Genomic DNA, 11,726 nt, shown 5'->3' with positions numbered 1-11,726 from the left:
AGGAGAGGGAACCCAGTGCAGGCAGGGACCAGGTGCAGTAGGGCTGGCTGGGCATATTTGAAGATGTGCATGATGAAGATGGTCAGGCCCAGTCCAAAGATGTATTTATTAGGGAGTAGGGACCACAGTCACAAATGACAAACTAAGCAAACTGACTTCTGTTGCGGCGTGTGACGGAAAAGCACAGGTTATCTGGCATGCTCACTATAGCACAGTGACATCTAGAGGCTCAACTGGAAATTTGCAGGTAACTATTGCTACAGCTGCCAGAGTCGTTCATTTTCACCCCCAATGGTTCAGTCATAGGAACAATGGACTGGAAGGCACCTCCTAAGTCCTTCAGTCCAGTTCCCTGCTATCACAGAAAATTCACTCACATAATACCCTTTATAATCCTTGGCCGCTGTGCTGAGACTGCTAACTATTTATGCAGCTAGAGGTTTTTGTGCTGTCGTCTCCTTCCCATTGGAAATCAGAGTGAAGCCGCTAATGAAGGACCTGATTTTCTCAAGTTGGCGGTTTTCCTTTAAAACGAAAGGTTTTATCACTGCAAGGCCAATTATGATGCTCGCCTTGCCTGAAAACCTTCTGTTTTGCTTCAGAACTGCACTATGATTTCCAGTGTCTTACTATGTCAAGTTTTGACCAAGATCAGATACAGTGAGCCATGGCTCTAATCTTTAAGAACAACAAAGTTGCTAGGATCATTGCTGTTTTATGGATAGTTTTATGATGGAAATAACATCTGATTTTGTTTTATTTATATATTTTTAAAGGGGAATAAAATGCATTGTAGGCTTTGATCTATGAAGCCCACTCTGGACTGCAAGCTTTTGCATTTAATATCTCCAGCTGTGCTGTTGCTGAATAAATCATGAGTAAGAGAGGCGAATGATTATCACTGGGAGACTCCGCTCTCTTGTTCTATCCTTTCAGAATTTTGACTAGGGAAGAACCAATGAGGAAGAAGAAACCAGCAGCATTAGAGTCATGGGGAGAGAGAGTCCAAGTATATTAAACATGATGCCAATTTTTGAAAAATCTATCTTCAGAAGACACTTAATGAAGTGTTTGGGGCAGGATATTTCATTTCAAGGCAGAGGTATTGAAACAGCTTGTTTCAGATCAAAATGGAAAATCATCAGCAGGGCAGTGTGAGGCTATAATTAACTAGCTAGGGTTGTGTCTGGGAGGATGGAGTGGGTAACACTTCCCATCTACTGGATGAAATCAGAACTGCTCAATTGTGGTAGGTCCCATACTGCTAAAAGCTAACAGGGATTCTCCTTTAGTGCATGTGGTGGTGTCCTGTGCTTTTGGAGCAGGAGATTCTGTGTTCTAACCCCAATATTGCCATGAAGCTTTGAGTACCCATCATGTACTGAAAAATTATGTCCTAGGTGATCACAGTTTGTTACAATATTGTATACATTCTCCGCTCAAAACCAAAAGATTAAGGACAAAAAGGGAGATGTCTCAGGCACTGAGGTACAGTGAACAAATCAAACCTTCTGTTTCTAGGTTGCTTTTCTTATTAATTAATGAAAACAGGAACATTTGTGATAGGATCATCAGCTGCTGGAGAGCGGTTTGACCTTCAGAAATATGATCTTGGCAAACCAAAAGAAATTAAAACCCAGCTGCTCTCGGCTTAGCACCTTTTCCAACTAGTGGCAAGATGCTCTGATGTTTCATAAATCACTGACAGGTACACTACTGGGGCTCCTGTGTCACTTTGTGGGGACAGTGACAACTGGACTGACTGCTTTCTAAATGAGCAGATTTGCACTGTTTAAGCTTTTCACTAATAAACCCAGAATGACTGGTATTCTAAAACTAACATGGCAGCAGCTTCTCTTTCTTATGCTGATTTCCGTAAGTTTGTTCCTCTACCCTTTTCATCATCTCCACGTGGTCTGTGGCTTTGGGGAGATTAGTGGGGAACCATAGTACATTGCCTGGCCAAGTGATGTCAGCAGCAGGTCACACCTGAGTCATCTTGGGCACAGTCAGCTCCAGAGAGGCCTAAACTAAACTAAACGGGACATGGACCCATTAAATAACACTACATCCAAGTAGAATCTCTTGTATTGGGAGGTTGGCTGAAGGGGAGAAAAAAGATGATAATTTGGGGAAAGGATCTTTGATATTAAGTGGCTATTATTTTAAAAGAACTTGAAATGAATCAGGGATAAAAGAAGTTCTGAAGATAAAACTGTGCTTTATGTTAGATCTTTGCTGTTGAACTGTAAAGAGGATATAATTCTAACATGGGAATATCAGACAATATTACAGGGCTCTCTATAACTCTCTGAATTTTGATATGAGCAAAAGTCCCAACACTATTTCTGCCAATACTCTGCTCACTGATCTGAATGCTAACATTTCTCAACTTGTCTGGTTCGCCTTGAATTTAATGCAACGATGGCAAGATTTGCAGATTAAACAACCAGAACTATGTACTGTAGGAATCACTGTGTGGAAGGGGAGTTGAAATTGAAGGTTACTGTATTTTCCCCACTGCCTCTTTGAATAAATTACACTCTTTGATCTTTAATTTTATAAACTGTAATACAGAAAAGGACAAAAAGGACATATGGACAGAAAACTGGAAAGTACAATACACTATAATCCACTAAAAGGTGAATGCAAAAGCCTAATATATTCTCTTGTATGTTCCTATCAATGGCAAATGAAAACAGTTCCAGTAGACCCTTATGTCTGGACCCTGCACTTGGATCTTTGTGGGTTGCAATGCCACAGAGCCCCACGGTCTGTTAGCAGGGCTGTGCATGGGCCCAGGGGTTCAGCCATATGGATCCAACTCCTCCCTGGTGTTCTGCCACTCCATGCATTTAAAGCCCAGATGCATTTAATGCTGGCCTCATCCAGCACCTCCTCGCTGAATTGTGAGACACAAGGGAGTCTGGAATGCTACAGTTCCGGAGTGCACCACACTCAGGGTTGGCATGTCCAAGATTGCAAATCAGTGAGTCTGAAAGAAGTTGCTGTTGACACACTTCTGGCCCTAGCTGCTCAGATACCATCAGGAGAACAGATTATAACTTTCCAGGCCGATAGGTGGTAAGAGCTGGACTCAGGAAGCTATTTGTAGTGTGTAACAATTCTATTGAATTTACATCTTATAAACTATATCACATATTCTTATTGCCAGCAGAGGGCAATCTTGATATGAACTGTCTCCATAGACACACAGACAGCTATAGACTGATAGATTTTATGTAGAACTCTTGTAACATCCCCCCCTTGCACTAGGGGATGTGGCCCTCAGCAGGGCTTGAATCTAAGATTAAAAGCATGAGCCTCGATTACTTGAGCTAAAAGAGTAACCCCCGAGCTCGGAGCAGGCCCGATGTTCAGTCAGTGCTCAGGTGAGAGGTATGATAAGGGTTTGACATACAGGAGTGTAGTGAGAAACTGCATGTTATTTCCCTGGGTCCACCAGTCACATAATCTTGACAAAGATCGAGTATCCATCGATTACAGTAGGTACTGTCACAAGGGGCAAAGGGCTCAAGAAAGTACTTCCCTTTGTGAAATGCTCTTTCAATCTCCTCCTCTTTCATCTGCCATCCCCTGGCTTTCCCACAAGGACTAGGGTCAAACACCCTCAGCAATCCACTTCAGAACATTAGATGCAGCCTGTGAACCCCATAAAAAGTCATCTCCACAGCTACCACAACCATCAGCAGCCTCTCTTCCTGTGACAACACTAGAAACGGTGGCCTAATTCTCAGCCCCAACCTGGTTCTTCTGGCAGAGGGTGAATGATGAGAGAGAGTCAGGGGAGTGGGGGAGCTGGGAGTGCTGCAGCAGCAGATCAGGATCATGGTCCAGGCAGGAGGGCAGATGCCGGAAAGGCCAGCCTCCTACAGCAAATATGAGACATTTTCAACTTCAAAATAGGGATCTATTTCCTTAAACTGCTGCTGCATCTGCCACTGACCTGCTGGGTGACCTTGGGCGAGACATGTCGCCCCTCTGTGCCTCAGTTTCCCCTCACAACCATGTCTGTTTAGACTGCACGCTCTTAAGGGCAGGTCTGTCTCCTAGTATGTGTATGTACATGGTGCCTGATCTCAGTTGGGACTGCTATAATACAAATCATGACAATATTTTACAGAAAAATACCATTAAAACACCCCAGAGCAGGATTCTGCTAGGAAAGGGACAAGTGTATTAGTCTTATAAGCAATGTTAAAAATTCTGCTGTGGATGAGTGTAAGATCAGGTTGGCTATTTACCTGACTGTCTAAAAATAATCAACATATTATCTAGCTCTCTCCATTATTTGATATGAATTATTCTTAACCCATCTTACCCCTTAAAAAAAAAAAAACCCTTTGGAACTTGGCAGAACACAATGTGCTGGGGAAAGCGGAGCAGAGCCAGGAGCTGCGCTCAGCTTCTTTCATGAGCTCAGCACTGGGAAGCACTGCCCAAAAGTTTGGACTGGCATAAAAAAATGCCCTGCAAAAGCAGACTTCCCTCCCTGTCTCTTTAAGAAGCCGGAGGGGTGTGTGTGTGTGTGTGGCTGGGACTCCAGGCCCTCTCGAGCTCTCATTGGCTTGTGGCAGCAGGAAGTGGGAGGTGGAAAAGTCAGATCTGTGCTTGTTGTTGTCTGAGCTGCAGGGTGAGGTGGGGGGAAACGTGGTTCCATGTCAAGGATTCCTTCTGTTTTCCGGGTGGAGTTGTATTGTACAGCAAGGGGTGGGGGGGGAGGATGTTAGTAAGCTGTTGTGTTGCTTCTTTAGATCCCTGAGATCTTCTCTGGTGTGTTCGATTTGGGTGCAGCATGCTGGTGCAGCTGCAGAAGCTGGCTGGCCTGCCTGCTCTGCATCTCCCAGGAAGCTGGGGCCTGGGGGCAGGTAGCTGTCATAGCAGCAAGCAATAGCCTCAGCCTGCTCACATAACTGGATCCCAGCTTTTTCTCTTCACTCTCTTGCAGGTTTGCTGTTGCCATTATGGCCCAAAGGGCCTTCCCGAATCCCTACGCGGACTATGACAAATCCCTGGCCACAGGATACTTTGACTCTTCAGGGCGGGTGAGTTGGGGCTCTAAAGCGACTTAATTTTACAGCGCTGGAGTGTTTCTTTCTTAACAGGTGTCACGGGCTTGTGTGAGCTTAATTTTTCTTTCCCCTGTTTCTGTGGCATGGCAGCAGTGCCCAGTCGATCCAGAGAAAGGCAGGGATTGCACTCCTAACATGCCTCAAGACAGGGCTTGCGCGTTCTATGTTAATAGCGTCTCGGACGTTTCTTTTTGAAATGTTTTTATGAGCTTCCTTGAGCCTTCTCGTAGGCTTACCTGAGCACCCGAGCCAGGTCAGCATTCAGGTATCTGCCATTGTCCTCTGGGACAGTTTCCCCATTTATAGCCGCCTCATCCAGTTACTGAAAACAACTATAGCGTCTAGTTTAATCCTATGAAATCATGAGCCAAGTTAAACTTTTGTAAGGAGTTGGGGGGCGGGGGGACAAATGCTAATGGAAAAATCCTAATGTAGGTTAAAGGTTTGGATGCAGGAGAAAAAAGCCAGTCCATGCACCTGGGCAGTGGTGCTGTGTGACCAGAATCACTGGCTCTTGTGAGAGGGTTCAAAGGGGTGTGTTAACAGTTTAGAGAAGAGAATGTATATGGGGAGAGAACCAATTTCCGAAGCAGCTATCTGTGACATTGCAAACAGGATTCTGACTTCACTTGTGTAATAAACACCCTCAGACTATGAGCAAATAAACAAAGCTTTTGCTTTCCCACTTGCTGTAGGTTTATTGGATATTGAAAAGACAAGAAGCCACTCCATGTGGACATAAATCAGAAACACTGACCCTTTCCCCTGGGGACTTTATAAGGCCCCAGTAGTTCTGAGTAAAAAACAGAGGGAGATTGTATAGTTTGTGTGTCTAAATCTCCCAGTCGATTCCCATACATCTGTTGATATGGATCTTGAGTTAGGAGCAGTGTTGCATTTTATTGTAATAGCGGGAAAGGTAAGATGAAAGGATCTTGCAGCCATTTGGGTGCAGGTGTGGTCTGAGAACATGTCTGGGAGCCAGAAACTCCTGCATTCTAGTCACTGACTCTCAGTGGCCTTGGGCAAGTCACTTAATCTCTCTGCTTCAGTTTCTCAATCAGTAAATTAAAATTTCCTGCACAGAGGTGCTGTGAAGCTTAAGTAATTAATGTCTTTGAAGATGAAATGTGCTGTGTAAGTGCTAAGTATTGTGAAGATGATGAAGCATTCAAACACCACAGGGGTGTTTGCTTTGGCAGCCTCTCATCCACTTTGTTTAGACTGGCTCTGTATTTTCTGAGCAACGCAGCTCAGAGCCAGGAAGAGATGCCCTGACATGTAGTTATTACAGAGGGGCCTTGAGGCTTTCTGCTTCACTTTGGCAGAGGAGATTTGCAGTCTCCCATTTCTGAGGATGCATCATATGCACAACCACAGAAGTCATCCCAGTTGAAGGTGCAACATATCTGCTGTCTCATCACTGCTAGGAAGCACCTTAAAAGCTTTAACCTTATATCTCTGGATTTGGAAGTTCTTAAAGATCTTTGGGCATCTGGTGTTTATCTTGATTTGGTTGTGTTGCTACCTGAAGTTTTTATTCCACAGTGTTTCACTGAGATTTGCTTCCAGAGTCTGACTCCAACAAATCAGTTCTGAGCCACTGCACTTTTATCCCCTCAGCAATTTTAGAAGCATATTATTTATATATATATATATATATATATATATATATGTGTGTGTGAAAAGTCTTTAGTCACACATTTAACAGAGCAGATCTTTGTATCTAACCCAGATTCCCTAGACTAAAAACAATAATCACAATTTATTGCACAAAGCACTTTTTGTGACATGTTCTGGAAAACAGACTCAAACAAGCAGAACTAGTTCAAAATCTTCAAGCTCAGGGGATTGGACCCACGAGATGTGCCTTCTTTAATGTATTAACCCAAAGACCACGGCATGGATTACAGTCTCTGAGTTACTTAAGTGGCAGGCTACAAAAAGAAATGAAGGGATCGTGACATGGTTAGATTTTTAAACTGATGAGCTGGATCTGCCTAAACTGCAGCAGTCTTTTCTAGCCTACACAGCTTAGTACAGTGTGAATGCTTGTGGCACACAGTTTAATAATACTCATCCACATCATACCATCACTTTTACTACAAACGGTCCAAACAGAAAAATACTCTTTCCTTCAAAACATTGGTCCCCCCAGGCCTCTGCAAAGATGTGTAGGAAGCAGACTGTATGTGTGTATGTGCATACACAGCCAAGCCTTGGCATAAGATATTCTGATGCATCTGAGCTCTCAACTACTGTTCAATCTTGTTAAAACAAAACCTTTTGTTATTGCTTAAGGCTCTTACTACATTGGTGGGTGCTGCTGGAATTATCACAAAAGCATGTACCCACACAGTATGGTAGATACTTTATCATAAGGTGATGCCATCTTGTGACATACAGTACCATATCACAGCCCTTAGACTGTCTTATGCTATAGACCTGTTCAGTCAATTGTGGTGATCCAGAGGTGGTGATCCCAACGGTGCTATGAATGGGCTGCAGTTATAGTAGTAAGTATGGAACCAAGCTCTACAAATTAATTTCATTTTTTTCCAGCCAATTGCTTAGTTTCATTATCTTTTTTTTTTTTTCCAGGACAAAGCAATTAAAAATATGCCTGTAGGGGAATGAACAAAATGTTGCAGTTCACGTACCAAAATCCAGCAGCTTGGAAAACCACAGCAAATAGGCCTTGATGAATGCTAGGTTTTTAAAATATAAAAAAGTCATCATGTAGCATGTTTAGCCATGTGGGAGACGGGGTGCGGAAGGTTGAAAAGGGAAGGATTTCCATTTCGTGGATTGCTTCCTACAATCCATTTTATTAGTAACAGCTAGGTCAAGCCTGGCCTAGACTAGCCTACTTAAATTAGGGCCTGAATTCTTAAGATCTTATTTTGCCCTGATGGACAGCAGGAGTAACTCCTTTAACATCAGTGGAATTTTTATGCTGGTGTGAATGAGGAGAATCGAGCCCATGCAATTTGTTATTATTAAAGTGAGATCTCAGTGCTGGGCAGTCTATCACCTCACAAATACAGGGATTAAATCACAACACCCCAGTCACTCCTGCAGTACCACAGCTTTAAGGACAGAGAATCTAGGTAGCTAACCAAGGGCAGTTAGTGAAAAGCCAGCCCAAAGAGCTGCACCTTGCACCACATTCTGGATGGGAGCAGGCTGGAGCTGAGTTGGATTTCTTTTTGGAGCAGTGGCTACCCTGCTCTCAACTTCCTCAAGCCTCACCTGTGGGCCAGGGCCAGGTGGCGTGTTAGAGCTGTGGAAAAAGGCTGCCCCTGAGGTAACAGGCCGAGGTTCCAGTCCATTTTACTACTGCCAGCCAAATACAAAATTGAGCATTTCTGGCTACACTCGCTGACTGAGAATCCCAGTTCCCCAGTGTAATCCCTGCTCTCCGCCATACACACTCGCAGCAATTTGATGAGCCCTCGCCCAATCTGTTTGCTGATATTTACTTATGTGTGGTATTTCTTTTCTATCCACAGCTGACTCCCGAGTTCACTCAGCGCCTGAACAATAAGATCCGGGAGCTGCTTCAGCAGATGGAGAGAGGCTTGAAATCTGCCGACCCCAGGGACTGCACTGGCTACACTGGCTGGGCAGGTAGGGCAATGCCATGACAAGGACATTTGAACTAGCCAGCTGTGTGGGGAAGAGTAAGTCTGCTTGTTAGCTGCCTTTGAGGTTAGGCTCATCCAGTCTCTGCCTCCTCGAGTAAAGGAAAAACAATGCTGCTTTATTGACTATGATGCATGGTCTCAGTCAGAAATGATCAGTGTAGACTAATGCCATGAAGCAGCCCTGGCACTTCTTGTGATAAAAAAGACATCCTACATTTGAAGCTGGGGTCCACCTGTCCTCCCCATTTCTGGCGGCTTGTGGTCGGAGGGTGGGAACATGGTATCCTTGGCATTGCACTGCAATATAGGGCATGCTCTTGATCCGTTCTGCTGAGGTGCTCTTACAAATAAAGCTTGGCGGGTTAGATGCCTTGCGGGGCTGATAAACATCAGAGCCTTTTACTTTTAAGGTGCTGGCTCAGATCCAACCCTGTCCGTTGTGACAGAGTTGTTGGCTCCCTACCCACAGTTAGGTGAACATGAAGTGAACAGGTGGGTGTCAGTCCAATTCCTGGTGGACATGGATGCCCGTGACAAAAGCTGCACTCGGCACTGTATAGGCAGGCTCAGCAGAGAGGCTCCATGCCTGTGGAGACCGAATTCCTCTCAGCCTTAACGGTGGCCCTGCCAGTTTGGATGGAACCATCTGGGTTGGCCAGGATGTGGGAGCTTCCATTGCCACCGTCCACAGCTACCTCTGCCTACTGTAGATAACGGGTAACTGGCTTGGTTACGGAAGATGCCTCAGCACTGAAATCAGAGTATATTTATTTCCCAGTAAATATTTCAGGGTAGTTTATTTTTTACCAGTATTATGTGATGTAGCATGATCACCAGGCTGTTCTTGCTCTTGTTCTGGGTTACCTGTTAATGCCAATCGACTGCTCCAAAACTGGTTCTGGCCCAGTGTCTTTGAGAGGGGGAGGGAGAAGAAATGCAAAGCAGCATCTAAGTCAGGAGAAACCCTGTCCTTGAACTGATTTTTCTCCTCAAAGCTACCAAAAATAGCTCTACCTCAGATCTGGAATGTAGCCAGACTTGCCATGACAAGCACCAGGGGCTGCTTCAGGTAACTGGTCCTCAGTCCCTTGTTCATCCCAAGCTTCCCTACACCAGGACCAGGACTGGCTTTGTCTTCGATCCCACTGGTCAATGAGCTTGTCTGGGTTAACAATAAGAAGTCAGAGTCTAAGGTTACGTCTACACTTGGAGGGTGTGATTCCAACCTCAGGTAGACCTACTTGTGCTAGCTCTCGTAGAGTTAGTGCGCTACACACTACACACTGTGGTGTGACCGCAGAAGCACGGGCAGCAAGGAGCAGCTGCCCCAAGGACAAACCCGCCCAGACCCCATTGGCACACATTCAGGGCAGCTAGCCCATTCTGCTGCTCCCCACTGCCCGTGCTTCTGCGGCCACACTACAATTTGTAATGTGCTAGCTGGATGGTGCTTGAGTATAGTCGCAGCCTAAGACCATTTCCCCCTGGTATTGCAGCAGCCTGTAGTGTTTAGGACGAAACCCTGCCTGCTCCCTTGGTAGACAGCATTAAGAGACAGAATGAGCCAAGGGAGAAGACTGCCACTATCCCTGCCCATTTTCTCCGTTGTGTGACTGTTTTTGCTTTCCCTGTACTCTCCTTCTCTGGACCTAACCCAGACTCTCTGTTCCCTGCCAGCTGGGCCCTCCATTGCCACTACATGCTCTCCCTTCCCCAGCTCTTTCTCTTACTTCTTCCTGTAGCAGGCCCCTCTGCAGAGAGAAGCCCTGCCTAGCACCCCGATGTTGGAGAACCTGACATCACACACACCTGCAGCAGTGACATGGGTTTTGGTGACAATTCAGGGGGTGCCAATTTCTCTGCAATGCCCATACTTGTACCCATATTGCCTTATCCTGAGATCTTCACGCTGGCCTTGGTATGGCTAGGTGCTACAGAAAGTGGTACTAAAGAGAACGCTTCTTGCTAAATCACTACTGGTCGAGTGCCCAAGCATGGTGTTAGAAGGCATAGTAATGCTGGAGGTGCCAAGCTTTTGAATGAGTTGGCAAACTGGGGCCCAGACAACTTGTGACTATTACTGATTCTGAGGCACTTTTATAAAGCGGTGAATTGTGGCCTGCTGGTCAAATTCCAACTCAGGAGGCCTTGCCCAGGTTCCTTTTGGAGGAACCCGTATCCTTCACTTCCTGTCCAGCACTGATCTGTGATGTCGCTGTTCAACACCTTCTGCATTTCTTCCTGGTGGTGGCTGACCTGATCCCCATGGACAGCCTGTATTTCCATCTGCTTGCAGATCCCTTGGGATGAAAGGCACCGGGTGCAAGAAATCTATTGTTAATGTGCCAGTCTCATAAGTGAGTGGTGGCCTCTGGAGTGGGGCATAGGCATGTTATTTGAAGTTCTATTGGATTCTGCCTATTTCCGGTACAATTCAGTATGGAAGGTTGGAGGATAAATAGCTCACATGGGCAAGACTCCTATAGTTCATTGCGAGGAAGAGCTCAACTCCCGCTGCGGGGAAGGCTTCTACCTCCATAGGGTAGCCTTAAGGAGCATCCTGCACACCTTGATTAGGAAGGAAAATGACTCGAGGGATGAAGTAATGAGCAATGCTATGGCTAGGACTTCCACCCATTTTTATTTGGAAGGGAGTTACACAGAAGGGATTCTTCCTTCTCCCCTTTCCATTCCTTCCGGGCTTGTCATTTAGAAGACTATGAAGATTTCCTGTGAGACGCAGCCAGAGAAATGGAACACGCTGATATTATTTTGTATCCATTTTCCCCCGCTAATCGTCACTAGATTAATTTATTCAAAGTTGTTTCTGGATAGAAAATTAATTGGGCCATGACAGCAGCTTTTCCTCTTAATTGCTTATGTAGAAAAGGCTTGTTGAGTATCTTCTCATGTAAATCATCTCATGTAAATCAGGCATCTGAAATCAGTCGGCGCTCTGCGGCTGCTAATAAGAGATATTTGAAAT

General features: G+C 45.2%; 1 protein-coding gene across 6 annotated transcripts in view; it reads left to right on the top strand.

Annotated features, from left to right (window-relative positions):
- The first annotated feature begins 4,540 nt into the window (after positions 1 to 4,540).
- The window catches only part of LANCL1 (LanC like 1), a 28,135-nt gene continuing 20,949 nt past the window's right edge, over positions 4,541 to 11,726 (top strand). The window contains exons 1-3 of one of the 6 annotated variants that reach the window (XM_043525739.1): positions 4,541 to 4,654; positions 4,970 to 5,066; positions 8,606 to 8,723. In XM_043525739.1, coding sequence (XP_043381674.1) covers positions 4,986 to 5,066; positions 8,606 to 8,723 — 199 coding nt within the window. In that variant the 5' untranslated portion in view covers positions 4,541 to 4,654; positions 4,970 to 4,985. Of the gene's footprint in view, positions 4,890 to 4,969; positions 5,067 to 8,605; positions 8,724 to 11,726 lie in introns of all 6 variants that reach the window. The other 5 variants (XM_043525741.1, XM_043525744.1, XM_037912221.2 and 2 more) reach the window with 5 other exon arrangements.

This window comes from Chelonia mydas, chromosome 11 (genome assembly GCF_015237465.2).
Source record: "Chelonia mydas isolate rCheMyd1 chromosome 11, rCheMyd1.pri.v2, whole genome shotgun sequence".
Taxonomy (NCBI): domain Eukaryota; kingdom Metazoa; phylum Chordata; order Testudines; family Cheloniidae; genus Chelonia; species Chelonia mydas.
The sequence above is the reverse complement of the archived record's forward strand: the minus strand, read 5'-3'. Positions and strand labels throughout refer to the sequence as shown.